Source organism: Sceloporus occidentalis, unplaced genomic scaffold (assembly GCF_023333645.1).
Source record: "Sceloporus occidentalis isolate IW3139 unplaced genomic scaffold, rSceOcc1.0.p SCAF_5, whole genome shotgun sequence".
Classification (NCBI taxonomy): Eukaryota; Metazoa; Chordata; class Lepidosauria; order Squamata; family Phrynosomatidae; genus Sceloporus; species Sceloporus occidentalis.
Genome location: NW_028316985.1, coordinates 20,104,220 through 20,131,074, shown reverse-complemented (window position 1 = coordinate 20,131,074; position 26,855 = coordinate 20,104,220). Strand labels below are relative to the sequence as shown.

The 26,855-nt window shown below is 41.7% G+C and overlaps 1 protein-coding gene across 7 annotated transcripts in view; it reads left to right on the top strand.

Annotated features, from left to right (window-relative positions):
• LOC149311737 (IQ motif and SEC7 domain-containing protein 3-like) overlaps window positions 1–17,536 on the top strand; it is a 210,143-nt gene extending 192,607 nt beyond the window's left edge. The window contains exons 10-15 of one of the 7 annotated variants that reach the window (XM_089527809.1): window positions 4,072–4,171; window positions 4,617–4,823; window positions 5,786–5,878; window positions 8,624–8,667; window positions 8,751–8,830; window positions 11,073–11,152. In XM_089527809.1, coding sequence (XP_089383935.1) covers window positions 4,072–4,171; window positions 4,617–4,823; window positions 5,786–5,878; window positions 8,624–8,667; window positions 8,751–8,825 — 519 coding nt within the window. In that variant the 3' untranslated portion in view covers window positions 8,826–8,830; window positions 11,073–11,152. Of the gene's footprint in view, window positions 1–4,071; window positions 4,172–4,616; window positions 4,824–5,785; window positions 5,879–8,623; window positions 8,668–8,750 lie in introns of all 7 variants that reach the window. The other 6 variants (XM_089527808.1, XM_089527805.1, XM_089527806.1 and 3 more) reach the window with 6 other exon arrangements.
• Window positions 17,537–26,855: the final 9,319 nt, after the last annotated feature.

The window sequence follows — 26,855 nt, the reverse complement described above, 5'->3', positions numbered from 1 at the left end:
GGAGTCTTGGAGATGTCTTATCCTATCCACAGGGTCATCATGAATCAAATTTGATTTTGTGGGAAGATAACAGCAACAGCAACAACAACCAGAACAACAACATAGCTGAGAGTGTGTGACCTCCCCAAAGGCACCAGTGGGTTTCCATGGCTGACTAGGAATTGGAACCTTGAAGTCCTAATCCAGCCAGTTCATCATACTGACTCAGAATACCAATACCTGGCCCTAAAAAAAATAAACCTATGGCTGGGAGTTTTCCAAGCTCTCTGTATTGCATGGTAGCAAATGTGGTTTTATTATAACCCCTGTGAAGAAGTACTTTCTTTGCTTGTCGCATTATGTCCACTTTGCAGCTTCATTAGATAAGCCTTGATTCTAATACTAAGAACAAGGGAGAAACTCTGCATCAGTTGGATAGCAGACAATGTCATCAGGAAGATGAATTTCAGAACTGAGAATGCTGCCAATTGATATATAAGGAGCTACCTCTGTTCCTAATTACTAGTGTAATGCTTTGAATTTGGGTGCTACTTTATGTTTGTACAACTGTTCCATTTTGCAGGTCAGATGTTGCCGCTGAGAAAAAATGATTTGGCCAAAGGCCAATCCAGCTGTTTCATACTGTGTAGGAAAGGATGGGATGGGGGGCTTGGACATGATGCCCTCTGTGCCCAGATCCAACTTCAGTTCATTCTTTGCTGGCTGTCAGTATCTATTATTCTGGCTGTCACTCTCATTTTTCAAAGATTTTTCCAAGCATGCAGTCATTATGGCTGAAATTCAGTACTGCAGTTATGGATGTCTAACCTCAAGTTATGGCCTGTAACTGATCAGTATTCACAAACACCAGTGGTGTCACTAGGGTTGGTGTCACCCAGTGTACTAACTCATTGTGTCAGCACCCCCATTGACCTCCTCCCATCCCACACCATACAGAATCCTTAGTAATGCTTTTTGTACTGATGTTACTCATCAGTCATAATTCTTGTAAGTCATTGAATGTAATGACAATATTGTGATATAAACAACAAGCAGAATTAAAACAATATCTTTAAATTACAATATTGTGCACACAGTTTAAATGTATTTACATGTACCTAGTTTCATATGGTTAAAGTGAAGATTTGGTAAGAAGTTATGTTTTTAAAGTTATGTTTTTATTTCTGCCCATGTGGTGGCTTCTGTGCAAAAGAAGAAATGCCAGGAAGGCAGGCATGTTAGAACAAATCGAAAGGCACCTTTTAAAAGAAAAGTAGAGATCTTTGAATGGTCTTGTGGCTGCAGCCTAAGTACCAGCTGATGTAACTGAAAGGGAGATGGGAGAGGAGGCTGGCAGAAGATGCTCTGTTGCAAGCCGCCCGACCATTTGAAGGCAACGGTAGGATCTCAAGCCTTCTTGGTTATGGAACTCACTTATGCTTTTTTGTCCAAAGAAAATTTCCTCTCCAGTTCCCTCTTCACTTTTCAGATTTAAACTGGAGTGACAGTTTTATTGGTGAGCTCTGGAACCATACCTAAATTTTCCATACCCTCTGAATCTAATCATTGATTGGAAATAATTACCAAGAGCCAAGTGAGAGGTATAGCTGTGCAGCAGAAGAGGAGAAAAACAAAGAAGGAGGTGTGATGGCAGAGGAAAAGGGGCCACAGTCCTGTAATGACAAGAGAGAAAACAACAAAAGCCATCCCACTGAGAGGTGGCAGGGCAACATCATCTCCTGACAGGGACAGCATTTGCTAATGTTCTTCTGCCACCACTATGACTCAGTTAAAAAGGATTTATACCAAGAGGCCATTCAGACTACAGAAAAAAAACGGGTTTGAAATTAATTCTTCCACGTGAAGTTCATATTGGGCCCGATTCTGTCACAATCCATGTCGGGGTTTGCACAAGGAAATGCCCCTTACCCCGGGGTATCCAGATTCGGGCTAAAATCCGTCTTTTCTCAAAAGACTCGGGTTGCGCCAAATTTGAACTTGCCCTCGATCATGATCAAGGCAAATTAGGGAGCGATTAGGGTCAGGGGGCAGGCAGAGCATTCCCTCCCCTCATCCGAGGGGAGGAGGAGGAAAGAGCCGAAAAAAGGGGGAATCTGGATGCAAAGGGTGACAGGAGGAAAGGGGGAAATCAGGGGTGACTTTTGAGCTGCAGAGGACTGTCAGAGAGAGGTGGGGGTGGAGAAAGTGATGAAGGAGGAGGAGGAGGAGGAGGAAGGGGCCGTGGGAGGAAGGGAGCCATGGAGGGGATCCTAAAACGGAGCAGGAGGAGGAGGAGGATGAAGGAGCTGGGGGAAAGGGTCAATGGGAATCCCTGAGGAAGGAGAGGGTCTGAAGGAAGGAGGAGGAGGAGGATTTCCAAGGGGAATTGGGTTGTGGGGCTGCTGGGGCATATAGGGAAATCAGGCTGCTTCTTCTACTTTCATTGTCAGAGGGAGGTGGGGGGTGGTGGAGAAAGCTCAAAGGGAGGTGAGGGTCAGAAGGAAGGAGGATTGCCTAGGGAAGTAGGGCTGTGGGTCCAAGCTGGGGCATGTAGGGAAATCAGCCTCTTTTGACAACTTATGCACATTATTTTTTGGGTGCTTGCTTGTTCTACTTTCCTCTTGCTCCTGGATTATTATTATTCTTATTATTTGTGTTATATGAGGATGCTACAGGAATGCCTGTGCTGCATTTCCATTTTTATTCCCAATTGATTCCATGGGTCTACTTTAGTTGGAACTGACAGGTCACACTCTCTCAGCCTCAGTGGAAGGCAATGGCAAAGCTCCTCTAGCAGGAGGATAAGGGTCAGGTCAGGTCAAAGGCAGGGCACGAAAGGAGCCCACATCAGGCACCCCCCCCCCCTTTTCATATTTTTTAAAAATTATTTTTGACCAAATATGTGCATGATATTTTTTCTTGAGGCAGATAGAGCAAGGCTAGCAGCTTGTGCAAAGGGTTTCTCTGCTCGCTTCAAGCAAAGGGGAAATGTTGCGAATGCAAATGTTACAATCCTACAATGTGAATGTTACATTTTTTGCTCTTGTCAATTAGACAATGATACATGCTTTTGCTACTGAATCAGAGGCAGCCCTGAATTGCTTTTAAAAGCAAAAAAAAAAAAAAAAAAAAAAAAAAGGAATGCATGGCAATTTTACTGGCATTTCTGAGGTGATAAATTTATTATTATTATTATTATTATTATTATTATCATTATCATTATCATTATTATTATTTCATGTGTAAGAGGCATTCTGGGGGGCAAGGAGTGGGGGATGCATTAGCTTGCATGGGATTGAAAATGGGGACAGGGGCAGATCTGACCCAAATGCCCACACATACACACAACACACAAAAAAGAGGTTTAAAAAAAATTGACACCTGGGCATTTTATGTAAGGCTCTTTAAAAAAAAGGAGGGGGGAGGACACCTCCGATGCCCCTGCAAAAACGTCACCATGACGATCGCTTGATTGACAGCAGGCACCTTCACAGCAGGCACAGAATGCATTCGATTTAAAATGCCCCTCTTTTTGTAGTGGGCACTTGCTAACGGAGAGATTCGGGGGAGGGGCATCCAAATCAGCCCAGTTCTTTCCAGATTTTTGATGCCAGTCTGAATGGGCCCAACATAAGTGAGAATTCTACCTATGTAAGCCACCAACAGGATTCCATCCAAAGCAGAAGAAGCTCATCAGCAGGATAAGGAATCCTGTGGATCATATCTGACATGTGGACCAGAGCTCCTCATTTCTCACATGTAGGAACAGAGAGGATCGGGGTTGTTGCAGTAAGTCAAGGCAAGAAAACCACCTAACAGGTATTCCACAAGGTGGAATCAGGTATTATCAAGGCTTGATAAGCCATTTCCCCTCTCATGATCATAGAATATTAGAGCTTGAAGGCACTTGAAAGGGTCATCCAGTACAACCCCCCTGCCATGCAGGATTACACAACTACAGCAATCCTGAAAGAGGCCCAGCCAACATACTTATCATAAAAGGATAAGTATTTATTTTGGCCCCACTCTTTCCCGTAATGCTTTACTCATACTTTTGACTTTATTTCTTCCTTTCTCTGTATGCTCTAACAGATCCTCAAGCTTTGCCCCAAGAAGAAAAGCTCCTCCACTTATACATTCTGCAAGTCAGTCGGGCTGTTAGGAATGCAGTTCCATCTCTTTGAGAATGAATGTAAGTCTGTCACAGTCTTGGTTGGTCACTTGCCAGATGACGTCAGAGTAGGATATCCATAGTCTGGCTTTTCCTGTGATATAAACCTTGTTGGACGTAGTTGGAGGATGTAATCAGTGCTAATTGGAGGATGTAATTATTGCTAATGTAATTAGTAGGATTGTAACTTGTATGAGAAGCTTATTTCAATGCAGCTCAGACTGTTTATCCATCAAGACTAGTGTTGGCTAGTTTAACTGGTAGCTATTCTCTCAGAACTCCAGTCCAGATCTTCCCTAAGTTCTGTTATCTGGCCCTTTTAACTGGAGATACCAAGGACTGAACCCAGATTCTTCTGCATTCAAAGAATGTGTTCTGTCAGTGGACTACTGATTCTTCTCAGATTATTCCAGTCTTCCATGAAACCTCATATGTGTTTCACATCCTCTCTTACTCTTTTTCATAGACTATCCCCATGGCATCACCTTGGTGACTCCAGTTTCAGGCTCAGAGAAGAAACAGGTACTCCATTTCTGTGCTCTGGGTGCAGAGGAAATGCAGAAATTTGTGGAAGACCTAAAAGAGTCAATAGCAGAGGTGATGGAGCTAGAGCAGATTCGAATTGAATGTAAGGCTCCCAGCGTGGTCCAGACTCCTTGCAGTCATTTTGTCTGTATGTACATATGTCTGTGTCTTACGTTATTTTTGTGTCTGTTTTGGGCAGGGTGCCATTTCTTCTTTAAGGAAAGGGCAGAGGGCAAGATTCTCAGGACGGTTTAAAGGTCTTATTTTTAAAACAAGAGTAGGGGTTTGGTGGGAGCACACATATTTCTGGTTGGGCATGTATCCCCTTATTAATTTTTAACTCACATAGCCCCTCATTTGGGGACAATTTCCCAACATTTGGAAGTCTTTGGGGCCTTTGTTAGGCCCATGAGGCTTTTTAAAAAAAGCAACAGCAACAACAAAAACAAAAACAGGAAGATAATAGAAGTAATTTCAAATTTTGAAAAAAAAATTCCACCATCTAAAGGAGTTGGGGGGAGGGAAACTTGGTGAATTTCCCCCTCACAGGCCCTTGAGGCTGTGGTGTTTAAAGATGTAGGGTTAGGGCATGGAGGGCCACATGCAGCCCACAGTTCTCCCTTTGCCAACCCCTGTTTTAAATATTCAAGATTAAATTGCCAAAAAGGTGTTGTCACAGAAGTGGCAATTACAAGTCATTACAGTGAATCTCCATAGGGTTACAAATGGGTGTTTTGTTGGTCATTCAGGGAAATAGTGCTCCTGTGTCTGGTTATTCTGTGCCTTTAGTTTTGATCACCAGGCACAAGAGTCATTTCTTGTAGTCAAGCAAACATATGTGCATGTGCTTACTGTGGGTTATGTTGATATTTTTCAGTACACAGCATAGTCACAGTCTTTTTGTCTATGTATGCATGTGCGTTGGTGCATTGCACATGCTACATGGACACAATGCACACCCTCTGAAATACTGTTTCTCTGCCTGTCTCCTGTGCTTCCTTCTGTCTCTTTGGCCTTACTTCCATATCCTTCTTGGTTTCCCTCTTATTGCTGTACTTTCTTTTCATCCTCCCAGACACTTTAAAATGTCTCTTTCTCCTTTTGCCTTAGGGGAGCTGGAGAAGCAACATGGAGCAAAGAATATTGCTTTAAAGAGTAATGGAGCTCAAATGGAAACACAGTCCAAGCAAGGATCTCCAACAGGTCAGAGGCAGGCATAAATATAGTCTTCTTTTCTTAGCCCAAAAGTTAGTTGGCACAGAAGTTGTTGCATAGACATCCAGGGTACTAGGAACAGGAAGGAGGAAAAAACTCTTCAGTTACTTTGAAGAAGAATAGTTGTATCAAACTGATCCTTGAAACAACAAGCCTGTGGTTTCCTGAACTGGAAATTTGACCAAGAAAAATGAAAGGTACATCTTTTGGCTAACTATTGGTACATAACAGAGATGGAGAAAGTGGGAAATCAATCCATTTGCCTTTCAGCTACATTCAAATATTTTAAATCTTCATATTCTTTCTGACCCAGATATGAAGAAATTTCCAGTACTGGTAAACTGCCCAAAATACACATTCTTCTGCAGCATCAAATTCAATAGTGCCAGCATGGTTTAGTGGTTTTAGTGTTAAACTATGGAGTTTATCACATGAGAGGGAAGTGCCCACATCCCATCAATAAATGGGCATTAAATCCCATGAACATCCTGTAAGAGCAGGATTGTTTTCAGACTACGTCACACGATGTCACCATTATCCCATGAATAAAGTGGCCAAATTGTGCCACTTTTTTGGGGGGGGGAAAATTCCAAAAATAAAAAATGGCACAGTTTGGCCACTTTATTTACGGGTTAATGTTGGGATAATGGCGAATTCATGCAATATCATCTGAAGACAATCCTGCTATTGCAAGATGTTCACAAATTTAATACCCATTTATTCACAGGATGTGGGCGCTTCCCTCCCATGTGGTAAACTCCTATGACTCTGGAGACTAGGGCCCATTCCACACGGGCACCCTAGTACGTGCCGAGCACATACTAGGGTTAGAAAGGGGCGTCCTTTCCGGACGCCCCAACCCTAGTACGCACTCAGCGCGTACAAAATGGCGGCACCCGTTCTACACAGGCGCTGCCATTTTGACATCGCGGACGCTTAGCGTCCCCACGTCGTATGGCACTAATGACGCTGCAAGTGCACCATTGGCGCCTTGCAACTTCATTAGCATGCCACAAGAAGAAGCTGCATTTTGCAGCTTCTTTTTGCTGCGCGGAGGAGCCGCATGGTTTGGCCGCTGAGGCTCCTCCATGCAGCAAATGAAGGCGCTTTTCAGACCACCCCTTTGGGTGGTCTGTAAAGTGCCTAGGATTTTAACGCTATGGAAATCCACTGACTGACCTTGAGCAAATCACATTCTCCCAGTCTCAGAGGAAGGCAAAGGCACATCTGCTCTGAACAAATCTTGCCAAGAAAATGCCATGATAGGTTCACCTTAGAGTCACCATAAGTCAGAAACTACTTGAAGGCCCACAACAACAACTTTCTGTATGGGCAGATAGTCATGTCATGATGTAAGATGAGAAGCATCTTAGATAAAAAGCGATGGTGATTCCAATTCAGTACTAACATGGATGGATATGAAAGGATCCAAACCCAGACTTTTACAAGTTAAGCACTCAGGACCTTCAGATAAATTAATCTGTCATTTTCAGCTTCTCTCACATTTGAATTATTTTTCTTCTCAAACTTTTTCTTTTCCAAATAAGGAGAAATAGTTAAATGTTGTTTTTTTTTTTAAATGGGCTGAAACAGTATTCTTACTAGAAACTTCAAAACTGTACACCACCTGATAATTACATTGACCGTCTGATGAATCAATCCAGTCATCTCTCCAATGGAAGGAACTATAAATTGGTGCTGACCTCCTAATAACCAAAGGAAACCTACAGTCTCTGAGTTATCTGTCTGTTTCTGATTCTGTGATGCTGAAATGCCCAAAGTGTGTCACCAGATCCCTGAAAAAGAAGAAGCAAAGAAAGGAAAATGATCACTGTGGAAGAACTGAGGGATGGAAATGCTTCCTTTTGACCTTTGTGAAGTCTCAAGCTTTTCTTAAACTATGGGGATTGCCTTTTGTGGCAACAATATAAAGTCATTTCACCAGTCTGCCAGCACTGCAGTCAATGAAGTGTATACAATGATCAATCTGTAGAAAGCCCATGAGAACAAATACTGACCTTTGTAATTTTCTAGGGCATGGCCTGAAGGCATCCGAGGCAGCAATTTTCTAAAGCTATGTAGATCTGAGCCTAGTTAGTGTATAGATGGGAGGCTGATGTTCATGGCTTTGGATTCTGGGATGGAAGAAAAGTAGGATATAAGTTTATGAAGTAAGTGTAGGTATTTTAGGCTAAATGGATGGTAATTTTTTTATATATAAAGGTATTACACTTCGGACCTATAGTGATGGTTTATACCCATCTCCCCATGAAACAAGGGAACTGTTATGTTCTGGTAGGGGGACTAGGGAACTCTTTGAACCAAACTAAGTACTTGTGGAAAACCATAAAAAGAGAACTAGGATAAAACTGATACATTTATAGTGTTGATGTCTTAATGCCAGGTGGATAAAACCCCATCTGAAACTAATTCCACTAAATCAACTTTGTGATTCAAATAATATCTGTATTTTGAACATGTTTTGAATTGTAGCAACAAGCTGGATACTTAAAACCAAATGTTAGAAAAAGGTCTTAGATTATTAATATATTTCCAAAACTATTTCTTGGTTCTGATAGCTGGCAGTCCATTCAGTGGCTGGCCAGGAGAAGAAAGACCAAGGCATGGTGGCTTGTAGGATTCTGAAAAGTGTCCAATCAGCGAGACGTCAGAAACGTCTGACAGAAAGTTTATATTTTGTCAATAAGGAAAGGACCTCTTTTGTTTTCAAAGGCAAAAAAGATTTGGGAGAGAAGATCCCGGATAACACAGTGGAGGTAAGTAGAATGCACAGCAGCTGAGGTAAGTAATTCTCCCTCAGTTCAGCTCTTCTTACATTCTCTGTTGTTTCTTTTCTCAGGTTTTAATCAATGCCTCCCCAGCCAGACTGACAATTTTACCAATTTCCAGAGATACAATAAAAAGTTACTGCTAGGACGGGTAATACAACTTTCAAATCCAGATTAAACTTCAAAGCATTTTTTTCAAGCCGTTTCTATAACTGTTAACACATCCTTCATGGAGCAAGCACCCGAACTCTTGGAGACTAACCTGCTCCTTCCTCATCCCCACCAAACACACTTCAGGAGAAATCAGAGACGCAGCTGAGATGAACTCCCCTGACAGGTCACCGCCATGACAGAAACCCAGCTAATAGTCACCACTGTGATCTTTCCCCTATAGGCTCTTCTGCCCTAGACACTGGTACCTCTGTCAGGGCCTAGAACATATTGAATGAGACTCTTCATGTGCTGGAAGCTCGTTAAAAGTATCCCAGTCTGATATGGTTGCTGAGAGAACTTAATTGTCTGCCCTTGTTTGGGAGACAAGACTCCACTGTAAAAGTCCTTTTATGGTTCCTAGTTTACCAGGAAAGTTCTAGTCTGGGAAATTTCTCCAGAATATTTAATTTGCCCTGGCTTTTGCCTTTCTCCAAATCTCTTCCCTGCAGATACTGTCCATCTCCATCTCCTTCCAAGTGCTACTTTTCATGGGGGCAAGAGCTGCTTTCCTCCATCAACATCCATTTCCTCTGAAACTTCCATTTCTAGGCAGATATACTGCTCCAGCACCTCTTTTTTTGGTAACTTCTGTTTAGGCCTCTGAGGCTATTTTGCCCCACAGCTTTCTGTTCCACAGCCTGTGAGAAAAATCTGCAACCACAGATGTGCTTGTTCCCCTGCACCTGCCCATGATGAAGTACTTTGTAAAAGCTAATTCATTGCCGTGCCTACTGCTCCTGCTTTGGGAAGGATGGACAGGCATCTCCATGGCTTCACATGCACCTTTTGCACCTGCAAAGGCATGAAGGAATGATCACTTTAGGGACACAGAATTCTAAGGAGGCACTTCATAAATATGGCTTCCTTGGGGGAATTCCAGAATCAAGCAAAGAGGGCTCTATAGAAGAGATTCTTCTCTTCTTGTTCTTTCCTTCTTTCCATCACCCTGGCCCCATGTCCTGAAGAGCTACACACTTCTGAAACTCTTTATTTCTAGAGATTTTGCCCATTGCCCCAAAGATACCCCTTCCAAGGAGAGCTGCATTCCATTTTAGTTCCTCTTTTCAGTCAAAGATTGGGAAGCCCTTTGAGCTTCTCGTGGAAGACAAATCAAGCCCTTCTTCCTCCCCTCTCCCTCCTCTTACTTCTCAGCAGAAGCAAGCATCTCCATTTTCTCTGAGATTACCTGATCTGCTGCCATTTCATCAGATTTCTTTTTTTTAAAAAAATCATTGTTTAAAGTTGGATGGGTAGTTTGTTTTTGTTTTTTACTTTTACCTTTTCGGCATATGTAAAATCATTTCCTTTCACTTGCAAACCATCGAGTGGATCAGAGCGAGCTGCAAGTTTGCTGAAATATGTCAGAATTCTGCTTGTGTGTGTTTTTTCTTTTCATTTTTAATTTTCTTCTTTTGTAAGCAGATTAGTGAGTCATGTGTGCACCTTCCTGCTCAGAAAGACAGGAGCTAGGAAGAGCTCAAGTCTTTCTTTTGAGTGTCAGCAAATCTTTTTTTTCTCCTCTCTGCAAATATGTGCAACCTCAATTATCCTCCCCCTTTTCTGCCTTGTTGGCCCATGAATTCCATTATGATGTAGGATTTTGTAGGAGCTTCAGTCATAGAAGCTCTATTTAGAAGCATAACCATAAGGCGTAACTGTAAAGAAAAAAAATAAGAGCATCTTTATCCTTAGTTGCTTTCATTCTAAATAAAAGACAATGGGGTGGGGGGAATGAGATATAACTGAAAAGAACTAACAGTTCAAAAAACAAAATACCTTTTGGCCTGAAAGGCAGTGGGCTCAGGCCATCAGCTGCCTATATCTTCTCAATTTAAAACTTCTGAAGCACTTTAAGTGACAATAGCACTTGGCTGAATTTATTCAGTCTGGATAGTTGAGGTTGTGCTGTATGTGTGGAGAACAGCATCACTGCCTTTGCTATAAAGCAACTCTTTATTTCTAGATGAAACATTCAGGGGTGATTTTTAGGGGTGGATGGGACGATGATGCATACTGGTGGGATAGAGGGGTAAAGTTTAAGGTGGGTTGTGGCTTATGGGGAAGAACACTGGATGGAGGGTGGAAGGGTAAAGGGCAGCCCACATTAGCAGACGGGAAGAAGTCTTGTAACATTTAATGCTTCTTTGACTGTTTCTAAACTAGGTGTCAATTCACAACAGGCTTCAAACGTACCAGCACAACTCTGTCCCGGGGCTCGAGAGTGGAATGCAGCCCAGCACACGTCCTAACATGCCTCGGGAGAGGCTGGAGACAGCATTGGTGCCCTCTTACCCTGCTTCAGCAGGGACACTTGTACAGTGCCAGCAGATTGTCAAAGTTATAGTCTTGGACAAACCGTGCCTCGCACGCATGGAGCCAGCCCTCAACCAGACTCTGACGCGCTACGTGTCCTCCGATTCCTGCAGCTCCACCCCCTTGCGCAGTCTAGGCAGTGGTCTCCAAGGCACCCCGGTGAAAATCATCCATCAGCCCCCCCTTCCGCCTCCACCACCACCCTACAACCACCCACACCAGACCTGTCCCCCCAGCTCCTTGCTTCAGAGACGCAGGTACTCCAGTGGCTCACGCAGTCTAGTGTAGCAGCGCCACCAGCACTAGCCAAACAGCACAGACTTACCCTGGGACCCTTTTCCGTCTTCAAAGAAAATCTAGTTTGTGATTTATTTTTTAGCAAAATGAAAGAAAAAGAAAGTGACAGAGAAAGAGTGAAAACATATAGTGATAATGAAATAAATTACAGTATGTATAATGAACACACCTAATTCCTTACCATCTCTCCTGAAACTATTCTTTTTGCAAGGATCCATACCTGTAGAAACTGCCTGACAGCTTCAGAAGATGTTTGCTGCCCACTCTTCCACCCTTTTAGCTGCACACATGCACCTTTCTTCCTCCTGACACATACGACCATGTTCTTCTCTGATGAGCTTTATTGTCCTTGGCTTCCTATGCTTTGTGTCTTCAGTTCCTCTTTCTAGTTCTCTTTCCTTGCTTCTTCCACTTCCCTGTTTTCTCACCATTACCAAATTCCACAGGTTTCTGACCAAAACCAACTAGACTGACCTTTGGGGGGCATTGACTTTGGTAGTTCACCTTGTTGGGTCTGAGGAGCTGCTACTGCTACTGTTCCTGCTGCTACCACCACTGCAGCTTGCTAAATTGGAGCCGAAAACATATGCCACTCATCACACTTCCTACTCATTGCCTTTTGGGGGTTACCCTGTTCTCTCACAGCAAGATGATAGAGGGGAAATCGAGAGAAAGAGGAAGAAGAAGGAAGAGGGTTCTGCTCCCCATGCTGCAGCCAAACACAATGATGGCCTCACTTTGGACATCCAAAATCTGCATTGTAATGTGAAAGCTTTGCTGGATATCAACAGAAATGCACCACTTGTAAATATTCACTTTATGGCTGAATGTGTGTGGACTTTGCCTGGTAAAAGGAAGAACTAGCCTGGTCTGGGGAAATTTAGGAAAAAAAAATAAGAATTGGATCTGGAAATCTTCCTGGCATGGCCACTTTCTGAAATTAATAATCCTGGAAAGTGATTCCTTTCTAATATTTTTATTCATCTTGCTTTTCATTTTGTCCCAGGGTGTATCTACACTCCACAAATATATCCACTATTTCATACTACTTCAAGGGCCCTGGCTCCATTCTACAGAATCCTGGGTTCTGTAGGACTCTTTTACTTCTCTATCAGAGAGCTCTAATGCTGTAATTCAAGGGAATGCACTATAGAATTCTAAATCCCGCACTAGATTACAAGTCCCTGGATTCCATAGGGTTCAGCCATGGCAGTTAAAAGTGGGATCAAAGTGCTATAATGGTGCAGCATGGAAACACTGCCAGACTTGCAACCCAGCTCACCGAAAATAGTAGCATTGATGTGGCACCTTCCAGGCTAGAGGGGAAGAATAATCTCACCCTTAGAAACTGCCTCCATTTTTCACACACACACACACACACACAGCCCCTAAATCATTTTGCTGCCTGTGTCAAAGGACAAGAGTGTAGTGACACCCACATATTTCCATGTATAGCAGTAACCTGGTCTTACACCCTGATGATGGGGCAGTGTCCCGCATTGCACCAGAGCAGCAGGATAGATTAGATGCAGGTGAGGCAGTGCATCCCTCATGGTGTTCTGCAATAGAGAGGAGTGGCTGTTGCCACTTCTGCACATATACACACCATCACCTGCTGCCTGAGGCAATTGCCTCACTTGGCCTAATGGTAGAGCCAGTCCTGATATGTCCCCAGGGAAGCAGAGAGAAATAGGGCAGGGAAGAAGTAGGGCAACAACTAAATCCTGTGATAGTCCCAACATGTAGCATATGTGTTTTCAAATTGGCTCCAGGTGCTTCTTTCCATATTCACATTCCTGTTTGACTCCCTCTTTCCATTCTGAGCTGCTTGTACCAACTAGCATCACAGAGGTTTATTTAGGGACGTTCTCCTGAGTCAACAGCATATGTTTACACAGGCAGGGAAACATGCTACATTGGGTCATGTTCTGGGTAATTCTGTGTGCTTTTGTTGAAATCCTGGCCTTAACCTGCCTTAGCAATTGTAAGCAAATGAAATGAAACACGATTAGTCAAGATGAAACTGAAGAGAGGCAAGGAATATCTCACTATCTGAGAGCCTTCTTGTTTTGCCTTTATGAATATATAAAACAAACCAGATATATTGCAAATCCAATATATTAAGTGTTGTTAGTGTAGCCAATCATGTAAGCACAAATCAGATTAATAACTCTTCCTTCCATTCCTTCCTTTTCTCTTCACAATGCCCCCCTCTGCAATAATGTATGGCAAAGGTGGGTGGGGAGTTCCAGGGAGAGAAGATGAAAAAGGAGCTCAGCTCCTTGCAGTTATCAGGGATGCTGACGTGCAGAAAGATGGTATTAAAATGGGCTATGGCTGTATTTTTAGAAAAAATATCTTCCCCACGCATGAGGGAGGAGCAGCATTAATTAGCTTAAGGGCTTTGCTCTTGCTCACTCCATCTCCCTATGAGGCTTAAGAAGATCAACTTTAGGATTTGGAAATAGGGCAGAACAAGTTTCAAGTCTCTTTTATTATTATTTTTAAATGTGTATATTTGTTTATGAGTGAAAGGAAAAGGAGAGTAAAGGATTTTTTTTACTTTCTGTGTGAGGTAGAAAGAGGAACTTTACACTGGAGAACCTGAAGCCTACTGTGATGGGAAGGCCTCCATTTAAATCCATCGGGTTACATAACAAGACATGGGATGTATCCCCAAAAGACTTATATTGTGCAATTACCCTGCCACACTCATGGAATTTTACAGGGATGTTCTCATCCAGCCACGGTCACTTTCCATTTCATTTGTTAGATGTACTAACCATGCCTTCCCCGGGAATGGAATGGATATTTGCCAGCCTCCCAACTGAGGTCAAATTTGGAGTCCTAACCCCTTGAGAAATTGCATGTTGAAAATTCCTGCAACTTGCAGCGGGTTTTGTTGTTGTTGTTCCTGGCGCAACATAAACTGTTCAGTTTTTGAAAACTATGCAGGAGTTTAACAATGTGCAGCTTTGCTCTAAATAACCTACGTTTGCAATTTTCATGCATCAGCTTTCCCAGTTTGAATTTCATATAGCTGGAAAAGAAATTTGGGCTGATTGAAGCTGAAGCCTTTGCTAGTTTGAATGTTTCACAATTTCCTTTCTGTAAGGAAAGTTGCACCTTTTTTCCCATTTCTCTGCCAAAAGCTGCACATTTTCCAAAACGCTGCAGTTTCTGGACAAGGTGCACAACTTTCATAGGAAAACTGCATGGTTTCCCATCATTGCAGGGAGGTAAATGCTCAAGCATCCGAATGCTACATGACATATTATACCAGATCTCAAGACAGAGAGCTTTCTTTGAACAGAGGCTTTTCTGGAGGGAGGAATGCTATTTTGTACTACAGTTTGTATTCTGGATGTTGTAATCCAAGGTCAAGATCCTGTTTAATGCTGGTGGACATCTGTCAATGTAGCTTGGGTGAGGAGTCCAGGGGGGATGAAGGCTGCTCATTTTTCAATTGGATGCTACCCAGATATCCCTCTACACCAACCAGTGACCCAGATGTGGAGCTATGCACAGGTGCAATGTATCTCTCATAGCCATGAAAGAAGGAGCAGTCTTAGCTCTCCTAGATTTTCCCTGGCTACACAGTGGTGATCGGGTGTTCCTGGCCACTGACTAGCCAAAAGTGATGCAGTGGGATAACAATCTATCTGCCATTGTGCAGCTGGGAAAAGGATAACTATATAAAGAGGTACTTGATACCTCCTTGTGCATCACCAATAATCACACCTGGCATAATGGGAGGTTATAGTAACATAAGCCAGCAGCAGCATTTTAACCCCCAAAATAACTTTTCCATGTTCTGCTTTAATATGGCAGACTACAGCTTTGGTCCACAATATGGTTTCACTGAAGGCCACACTGGCATTTCCTTGCCCATGTTTATGGCTAGAGTCGGAATGGAAATCTGGGCACATCTGAAGCTGTATGCCCAGCAGCATTTGAGACCATGGCACATTAAACATAAAGGTCTGTATATGACTGGAATCATGTTTGCCTGAATGTCCACCCCTGTTCCCCACCATGGAACACGTAACTATATTTTAGGAGCCCCTGCTAGGTTCATTCTCTGCCCTCCCCCATGCTGCTGATTTGGGTATCTTCTGCTATCCTGGAAGACATCCATATCTGCATGGTGCATTAGTTAAAGCATGAAAAGATTGGTGTGTTTAGATAAATAAATTAGATTTTACTTCACATTTAACACAAAATGGCAACAAAAACCATAAAGTATTTGATGAAATAATTGTTTTTCTGGATGAAGTATTTATGAGAGCTTGAGGTTCCTAGAAGAGTGAGAGCACCAAGCAATTAATAATAGATTTGGAATAATGTGAAGAGATTCATCATAGGAAGTATTGCCTGCAATGTCACTCTCTCCCCCTCCTCTGTTCTTCTGAATTTTTAAACAAAAAGGTATTGGGACTTAGTGCTGGATTTTACAGCTTCAGATCTGGATCCCTCCTTCACTACCCTACCTTGTGGTATATTAGCTACCTGACTGATAGGCACTATTTTTATTATATAGAGATGGGGAAATGACCTGGGCCTTTCTTTTTTTAGCATTCTTTGAAGAGGGTGGTATCTCTGGCTGTTTCCTAAGATTCTCTGAAGCCTGGAAAGAGCCATTTTGGAGGAGCTGCTTTGTCTTCACCAGCCCTCTTCTTTCCATCGCCATCATTGCCCCTTCCCCAGTTTCCCAAACATACAAATAGCTGGGGCCAGGAAAGACAAGCAGAAACAGCAGGCAAGAGCAGAGCTTGGGAAAAAGTATTCTTATGGATTTGACATTATTTTCAATAATGCTCAATGTGTGCCTTGAGAAAGCAGGCATTTCTAGATTTTTTCGCTCACATTCAGATGTCTCATGACTGCCTATACTATAAAAAAGGGGATAGTTTTGGAAAAGCTGGAACTGAGATTGTGAAAGGAAATCTGCAATTTTCTAAGATCTTCAAAGCTGAAAGATCCAATTTCTATATATCTCATAGATACTTGATCTCTTGAGGTTCCATAGGCCTATGCCAGGCATGTAATTCTTTGCTAATTATGTTCTTGAAGGAAGCAATGATAATTTTTTAGCAATATTCTTTCCATTATAAGTAAGCCTTCAAAAACTGCACCATTTTGAGGACTATTCACAGTTCAAGACATTCTATGCAAATTACCCGTGGTATTTTTGCAGAGAAACCAGCATTTTCTGTACAAGAAACATTTTCTGCAAAGAAAATAATATTTCTGTGTAGAAACAACATTTTCCACACAGGAAATGATGCTTCCTGAAACAGAAGAACTGGGTTCTGTGGGAAGAAATGTGAATTTTCCACAGATTTAAATTCTGAATTTTGAAGATTGTCATCAGTGCAGGATTTTTCCACACTTGAAAAACATGTTTTTCAAACACTTAAATGTTTCAAATATTATTTTCATCTCTAGCCCATAATTTCCTTGGTAGTTTCTTAAAGATAGCACAAAATTATTTAAGTAAACCCCAGGTTGATCAAGGCTCATATTTAAATTGGAAATGCATGCCTGGTAAGATAGTAGACATTTAACCCAATGCCTTGCCTGCTTTAGATATATAGCTCCACCCAAGCTGTTTCCAGATGGATGTGTCTGGGTACCATCAATATTTTTTTAGAAGACATTGGGCTCATGTTCTGTCTTTCCTTCCTTAAAGAATTTTCTGTTATATGAAAGACATGGAAGAAGCAAATGGAAAGAACATGAGGAAGTTCCAAATGTCTGGGTCCCTAGAAATTCTGTGAATGTGGAGGACAGAGTGGTTGCACACTGGAAACTTAGTCTGGAGACGTGCGTGCGTGCGTGCGCGCGCACACACACACACACTCCTAATTCTCTAGCTTTATGCAGTTAGAGAGATGGTACATTAAAATATATTAAATTGGTAGTGAACTACAAGACCTGATATGCTACTTGCTATGTGTAATGATATTGCCCAAAGCTATTCACAGGCATAGCAAATGGTATTTTTCCTGGGGTGAGAATAGCAGGGAACTTTCTTCTTAGAAGTTCAGGCAGAGAGTTTTGCTTAAACAAAGTCTGCAAGCCAGACTTGATGAATAACTTTTGATGCTTATCATCCTGTGTTTTTTTTTTTTTTGGGGGGGGGGGCGGGTGGAGAAGGGGGTTGGAAAAGTGAAACACTAAATGTCTAGACAAAAAGATTAGTGTCGTAGCTAGAGCAGTGTGTTGTCTCTAAAATGATCTCCTAGGTCTTTTTGGTCATATTGTTACACATTGTTACACAGAGAGTGAGAGACCAATTCATTTCTATGGGACTTAAGTACACATCATTGGACTGGATTATAATTTTTGTAAATCAATAACATGTCTTTCAAACTCAGTTACCTAGTCCCTTTGCATTCAATTAGAGACAGGTTACCGTGGTTTGATCAATATTTGCCAAATGAAGTACATTCTAGAGCAGTTGTCTCCATTACTGAGGTTGCACCACAACTGGCTGGAGATGATGTGCGTTATAATTGAACACATGTGGAAGGTGCCAGGTTGGAGGCAATTTTCAGGAACCATGGTGCCTGGAGGAAAGATTATGTTCTGTGGGCCACAGCCCTTTGCAATAATCTAAGCACTTTTTGGGTAAAGACCACCCATCCAAATAAAAGGTGTCTTTGCCCTTCTTAGAAAACCTTGGACAGTGTAGTCTGTAAATAAGAGGTTTCTAGAGTTATGTAGCAGAGAATTCTTACAAAATTATAATTTTGTGTATTGGGGAGGGGGTAGCCATGAAACCTGAACTGGTATAAACAAATATGAGAGTTCCTGCATGGCAGGGGGTTGGACTGGATGGCCCTTGTGGTCTCTTCCATCTCTATGATTCTATGAAATGCAAATTTGTAATGTAGGTATTCTCCGAGGATTGTTCGAATGGATGTATTCTGAGGCAGACCAGTGACCCACCTAGTTTAGGAATGTCTGTCAGAAATGAAGATATGGAAGAATAGTCTGGGGAAAACCTGGGTACCTGGAGACTCAAAAGTACAACGAAAGCTTAGTTACTGGCTTGTGTTTCCTCCCATGTTTGAGAAGTAAAACAACAACAACAACCCCTTAAATGCTGGACTATTGTTTTCTTGCAACAAGATGATGTTAGCCAGCAATTCCCTGCAGCCCTTTGATGAGGGATTATGGGAGTTACAATACAGAAACAAGTTGACCACACTGGCTTTAAGATCTTGTAGGACTGATTGCCTGGCATCCTGTTCAGCAATGATGATGTCTTAAGTTTGACATATGACATCAGAATTCATTCACAATGGCCATAAGTCCCACCCAAACTTACTTTTTAAGCTATGTAGTACCTCCCATTTATGAGTTGCTGGCATGGGGGTGAGTGAGTGTTACAAGAAAAGGTATTTTAGCTAGAAGAAAACATCATCCCCCATCTCCTTGCTTTCCAGCAATTCAGAAACGGCCATGTTGTTGTTGGTGGGGAGGCTGTGCTTCTTGAAAGATAGGGAGCATCAGAGATGTAACTATAGCTCATACATCTTTGTATCTACATTTTAGGATCAGAACATTCACCCACCCACCCACCTCCACTCTCTTTTCTGTTCCTAATGGATTCAGACTGAAATGGTACATCATCTTTTTTTATTTCTTCTAAAGAAAAACAGCATTAATGCAGCAAACAGCTTCCAAATCCCAGTAGAAACAGTGTTTTTAGTTTTAACACTTACATTACATTATTGTTTTCAAGCAGTGTTTCTTGGAAGTATGAGGAACATCTGAAACAAGCACTGTTCCCTAGATTTCTGGAGTTGATGCCTGCCAGGAAGATTCCATCTTTTAAAAAGGGAATTGATGGAGGGGAGGGAGAGCTAAAGAGAATTTGCATCAAATAGCTATGCTGGGCCATCATAGTCTATTGCATTGCATCTGCTGTAACTTTATCAGTGAGGGCAAAGCCTAGGACTGTTGATAGTAGCTCTTGAGTGATGATGTCTGTAACACTCTAGCAGCTGTCTAGCCTACTGTGTCTTCACTGCTCCTTAACAGCCACGCCTGGGTCAGAAGCTTTAAAAATCTCTTGTTTCATTACATTTCTCTTCACTCAGTTAATCTCACACAGCAACATCTCATCGGATGTTTCTTTTCATTCTCTGAGCAAGAAAACAAATGATGTTACTTAACCTATGTGTGTAGGCTGTTTGAGAGCACCTGTCTGTCTGTCTGTCTGTCTGTTCCAGTTTTCTGCTGTACATACTCTCAAGAGAAGCTTCCTTTGGGAACAGCAGCGTGCTCACATCTAGCAAAGACTCCAAATGGCTAATATTTTGTAACAGAAATAGACAAGATGTATTTTATCTGTTCAGTTAATAGAGTTTTAGAAATTATATTGAGATACGTCACTTGTGCAAGTATGTCTTCTTTGTTTTTGCCATGTCTGGTTTCTTTCTCTTCTTCCCTTCCCATGTACACAGCCACAGTTAGCCCAGGCTGGATGAGGACATTTTTTAAAATGCCTTCCAGGACGTATCCACACTGCACAGTTATAGCAGTGCCATTTTACTTGCCATGGCTCCATCTTAAAGAGCCCTGATATTTGTAGTTTAATGTGGGACTTAGGCTGGATTCCAGTGCTATATAATCCAAAGGAGTGCCATAAAGACTTTTAAGCTATAGCGGTTAAAGTGGTACCAAACTGTTCTAGCTGAGCAGCATGGATATACCTCTGGACCAGACCAAAGGCCAGCTCTCACTGTGCCCAAAACTTCACCTGCTGCTGTTTTACAGCAGTTTCTTGACATGTTGCTTGAGGTCCTGGAAATAGTATAGAGCTATTATGATGTGTATCATTTATGAATTTGACTAACAACCTTCTAAAGATATCTGGATTCCTGGACTAGATTCAGTAGCAGTGAAGTCATGGTTTATGTATGTGCTTTTTGAAAACGTCTTCCCTTTTGTTTGTTCTGAATCTACCAGTATCCCTCTTCACTGACTGACCCTGGATTCTAGTACTGTTGAGAAAAGAGGAACCACTTCCTATCTTTTTCAGGCCATGAAATTTTTTATAAACATTTCATTCATTCAGAGTTTTTATACCCTGCTCTTCTGCCAGAGTGGCTTACAAATTGTTCTCTACCCTCAGGCTTATAATGTAATACAAGACATGAAACAAAAGGAGAAGGGAAGGGAAGGCAGTGGGAAAGGGGATCAAGTCCCTTAGTTCTTCCCTCCCTTTGAGGCCATGGCCATGGCAGATGAATGGAAGGAGGGCCCTTCTGTTTCTGGGCTGGGTATGGTGGGGCTTTGACAGGGATGTACTCCTGACTATTTAACCCAAGATCACTCATGAGAGTTGCATCTTGAATCCTGATCGACAGGAGAACAGGCACCGGTCACTTGCAGCAGCTAGGTCCCAAGAAGTCAGGGTTGAGGTGGCCATGCCAAGAGATGCTACTTAGTTAGGCAGCTAAGGTATTTACATAACTAAGTAGCAAATGTAGCAAATTCTTGGCTGCTGGTCACCTGATGGAACCAGAAAGTTGAAATCAGGTCCCTTACCATCCCAGATAGTGTCAAACGATAAGAAAAGAGCCAGTTTCCCCTACAAGTACATCTTATTTGTCCACCATATCATGTAGCTTTGGACTTTACAGAGGTGTAGTTGGATCACATTCCTTAAACAGATACCCATAATGATATTTTCTCAAACCTTTAACAGATATGTTAAAATAGGGGTCAAGATCAGCAAGAATAACCTTCATGCCAATGTGCCATTGAAATGAAATGCTCTGCTCCAATGGGCTCTTCTTACTTCATTCCACCCACTGAATCTTTTCAAACAGAGAGGAGGACAAAAGCACAGGAAGGTTGTTAACCTACATTTTCTTAACCTGGCATCCTCCAGATGCTCTAGACCACACTTTTTACCATCCCCAATGGCTACAAAAATGATAGCAGCTGTCATCTGAAACATCTGGAAGGCATTGGCTGGTTTTGTCTTAGATCTTGTTGGGTCACACTACATTTGACCTTATGCAGTGATCACATAGTTTGCCATGCTGGCTAGGGATGATGGGGCTTCTAGTCCAACACATCTGGAAAGAGTCAGCAATGGGTTGAACAAAGCCTTTCTCCAGTTTAAGGAACTCAGCTGTTCACTCCATTGCACAACAAGGAAAGCTCATAGCCATCATGGCTTTGCTTTTAATCTTATTCAGTGCCTGTTCATTTGAATGATGATTGGCAGCTTACGCCCAGGGGTCTGAACATGAAAATACACATGGTGTATTCACTGGTGTCTTTGGAAAAGATGGCATCCTTTTCTGATTCTTTTTCTAATTGCCTTCTTTCTCCCCTCCCAGCACCATTTAAATGTTATTACTCCCCCCTTAACATTCATACTTTACCCAATATTTCAAAGACAGCTGTGGCTCCCATTCAAGTCAGCAGGGAGTGAATCCACTCAGTGGGAGCCATTTAGTGCTGGGGGAATTGTGAGAGTAAATATCAAGGAGCTCTTTACAAATAGTACCATGGGCAACTTTACAATCATTATCACAGCCTGAAGCAGCACAATACATTTTGTAATAGCAACATGGACAACTACCAAGTCTCATTTCTCCTTTTGTCAATTAGTCATAGACACAGAATATGTGTAGACAGGTAACAGTACAATGCTTTACATTTATCTCCTGAAATTAGCCCCAAGCGAAAGGGACTCACTCCCAAATGTGCACAGCCAGGGTTCTCAAGCTTTAATGCTCCAAATATTTTGGATTTGGATTTCCAAAAGTCCCAGCCAACATGGGAAATGGTCCAAAATTTTAGTATTTAATCAAAACATCTGGAAGGTGTAAAGTTGAAAACCGCTGATATATAGAACTGCAACCTTCATTACCTTCCAGTAATATTACACATTGTTTTTTCCTACAAAGAAAATGTCAGAATCCCAGTTGCCCAGTTTGGTCCTACAGATGTCTTAAGTTTCAATTTCCAGTAGCCCCAGACAGCATGGTGAATGATAAGCAAATATAAAAATGTCTGGATGGTCAGAGTTAGACGATTTCTATTCTAGTATAACAATTGGGAAAGATTTGCTGCAACTAACTTATCCCATTAGTTTAGTTCGCTTTAAACTCACTGTAGTTCAAGCTTATTGTCCCATTAATTTCCCATTGATTTGTCTAAAACAATTTAACTCATGAGTCCTGACAAAGTAAGCTGTGATTAATTTATGATATTTTCACAGAGGCTTAAGTGCAACTGGATAAAGAGCAGTCCAGCGTATGTTGTAAGAACACAAAAAAGTACCCCCTTGGATTGGAGTGTAGGTCTACCATAGCAGCTGACTAAATACCTAAGAGTATCAGTAAATAATTATTTATTGCAATCAGATCCAATCTCTTGTGTTTCCCAGCAACTAGTTTACAAAGGCATCCAGCTTCTGATATAGACGATAATACATAGACATAATGACTTATGCTAACTGGAATCTGTTTGTGAGTCTGGAGGAATTGCTAAGGACTGTGGTTCATAAGAAGCTTACATGAGTTTTGCCAGTTCAGTCCTATCAACAATAATTATTCTTGCACATTTAACCCAAATATGTGATTACTATATTGTGATTTACATCAAGCCTGCCCTTGATAACAAGTGGATTGGCATCTTAATTGTCCTCTGTACACAATAAGAAGTGCTGAAATTGTCCAACAAAGAGAATTTGGTCTGAGATACTTGATGAATTTGCCCTGTGTTCCATGACCAAGAACTAAGAACCCATGAAAGATGAGTACAATATTGTATTATGGCTGCTGTATCATAAGATGACTCCTCTTACCCATGAAGATCTGCCTGAGCTTGTGTTAAGGTGAGTCTGAGCCAGAATGACTAGACATCAAATGAAAGACTGGTGTCCTGCAACAAGGACAAGCAGTAGGATCCTTCACGTAGACTATTGCCCTAAGGATCTACAACCTACAATCTACACATATATCTCTGCACAGTACTGATGTTTTATGGGAGCTCCAGATGCCTGAGAGCATTCATTGCAAACATAAACAGAGAGTGGGTGAAAGGAGTCTTGTGACATCTTTAAGACTAATTTATTTATTTCAGCATAAGCTTTCATGAGCCAATATAAATACTTAAAATGAATTGTTTAGTTTTAAAGGGAGCACAAGACTCTCTTTTTTCTTTCTTTCTTTTGTATGGAAGCGAACTAACATGGTTCTCTCTTTGAAAATTATGACAACCATGTCTGTCTTGGGGATGGGAAGTTAATAACTTAATATCCTTCCATAGAAATTAAAAATGTAACTAGCTTAAATATATCCCTGTCCCCACTATACCTCTTCATTTAGTATGTCATAGCAAGCCACTGCACTTCTCACAATCTGGCGTCCAGGTCACTCCCATTTTAGCAAAGTGACAGTAAGCGAAGAATGGGTTTGTACCTACCAGCATATTGGTGATAAAACACACAGAGAGATGGTATTTGTCTATAGAAAGGAATGCCCAGTGGGGCTAATGGTTCTTGCAAGCTTGTACTAAGAGTAGCTAACGCACTCAGCTATTTCTTTTGAACCCCATGTCTGCACCTGTTCCCTAGGGACACATCAGTTTTGACTATAGCAGTGTCCAAACTTTAGCCTATTTCATACCAAAATCCTGCACATTTCAGTTCCAAACCCACCTTCTTACAAGAATTGAAGAACCTCAGAGACAAAGCTGATAAAGGAGTCTAAGGAACATGTTACCAGTTAACATATAATATACAAAATACTGTATTTCATAAAGTGAGATGACTTTCACCTGCACTTAGGATGGTGTCCTATCAGTAGCGTATGCAGGCAGAAATGCATCTTATGCCTGTGTCTGTTTGTTCTGGGTTGGGATTTTTTTTCTTTTTAGATTTCAGAGGTTGATATTCCCTTCCATCCTCTGTAGTGACCAGAGTGGGCTTACTCTTGAGATTCATCAGACCTCCTGTGGCCATTCTGTAGTTAGTGGAGAGTGGAATCAGAGAAGCATATTCCTGCGTCCCTATAGTCAGCCACAGAATGGTCACAGCATCCACTGAGATCTCTGAAGGACCCCAGCAGATCTCAGCAGATGATATAATCGTTTTGCATCTGGAAATGAGAACATAGGCAGATGCCTGTCTGATTCCCCTGCATCTGCATCAGCTGGGGGGTTGCTGAATGGACAGCTGTAGTGTGGTTTCATATGTGGAACTGTTACACTACATTGTGGTATACAGCAGTGCTTCTTAAGCTCTCTGACATGAGCAACCAACAGTTTTGTTTTCCTAAGTGTGTCAGGGATTGGTACCATAAATGTGTCCAATGTTTCATTCTTTAAAGCCGCTCTGATAGCCTTTAGGGCTGAAGGGTGGGGTATTAATACCATTAATAATAATAATAATAATAATAATAATAATAATAATAATTCTTTTTTTGAGTCTCTCTGAGGACTTGAAGTGGATGACTAACACTCACCCATGGATTACCACTTTGAATAGCACTACCATACATTTTCCTGGTAATTCCCCATATCAGTAATTTCATTTGTTAGTTACATTTATGTTCTACTTTCCTCCAATTAGAGGGAGGCAGCACATATGATTCTCCTCCTTTCCATTTTATCCACATAACAACACTGTGAAGTTGATCAAATTGAAACAGAGGGACTCTCCAAGATGAACCAGTGAGTTTTTCATTGCTCAGTAGGGACTTGAACATGGATTTCACAAGTCCCAGAACAAATTCTAACCACTGTAACATGCTGATCCTCTGTAGTTGGTGCCCAGTTTCTGAGTCAATAGAATATCCCTTGGATGTGCACACATCTAGAATTCCATGAATCTCTAGGCAACTTCCGCCTGTCAGGAGAAGCCACTGTGCATAAACACCTCTCCTTTGTGGTTTGACCCTGATGAGTAGAGAAGGCATGAACTTTTGTTGGCTTTCTACAATAGTGGTATCCATTCAGTAGCCTAGAAGTTATATTAAGTCTCTCACAACCTATAGTGCCCATGCCACTGCTTGGCATTTGTAGTACCAGCAGTGTAGTCTGATCAGTCAGTGACTCAAATCCTCACTCAGAGTCATATCCATGTTGTCTGGTATTTATTTCAGGAGATGAATTTTGTTGTGGTGGAAATCTCTCTACATATGCAATTTGGAAATTAAATGAGATGCAGAAAACAAGCGACCGGAAATTAAAAACAAAAGCAGCACACACTCATCCTACCTTTGTCTCTAGAAAAAAGTCAGACTGGGAGGGGGGAAAGCCTGGTGAGTGATGACAGGCTATGCAAGAGGTAAAATGATGCCAAAGGCCTTTGTAGCTATTTCTTTATTGCAGGAGCTGTTGCCTTTGTTCTTGTCTGCTCATATCAAATCTTGGCCACACACAAGCAGGCCCATGTGATATTTATTTCTCTCATATTAAATTTCCTTTTTTCCTTGGATGTATTGCTAGGATATATTGCTAGGATGTATTGCTAGGCACAATCTCATACCCATACAGTACCTACCAGTAATCCATTTACTCTATAAATTCTTCATTTCAATATTGGGGCTCATTCACTCTACCCAATTATAGTACTATTATTCCACAAAATTCTATTTTATAGAATCCTGGAATTTGCAATTTAGGGAGTAGCATCAGTCAGAAGTATCAGTCAGAACACACTAGTGTCTCACCACACTACAAATCCCAGGATCCCATAGGATGCAGCCATGGCAGTTAAAGTGGAATCATAGTGCTATACCTGAGTAGTGCAAATTCCCCCCTTCAACTGCAGATCTCCCAATACAATATCTAATGTAATGGCATGTAATAGTGCTTTAAAGGGGTCTAGGAATCTGCCTTCTGCCAGATCATACTATGGCATACATTCACAACATGAGATCTCTGGAGAGCCCCAGAAGATCTCGAAAGAGTTCTCCATCTGAGAATGACCATAGAGACATAACAGGATGCCTCCTGACCACCGTTCCTCTACCATCAAAGGAAGGGCCATGGAAGGGCGGCTGTCACATCATGATGGTGAGTCCTAGGAATGGTGAAAGGGGAGTTCCAGAGGAATTCCACATGTAGAACTCTTACACTATGCTTGACCTTGTAGGATCTCAGCCTATGTGCCTATTTAGTTCTGTTGTGAATAACATGAAGCCCCATGGCTTACTTTCCCCCGACAGAAAACGTGAAGACCACGACAGCAAAAATTATTGACAAATTGAGCAGCTGAATTTCAGCAGAAACTCGGAAAACTTTGGCCAAGATCCCAGATCAAGAGACATATCTAAATAGACAGAACAATGACACATCTCCCTCTCATCCCC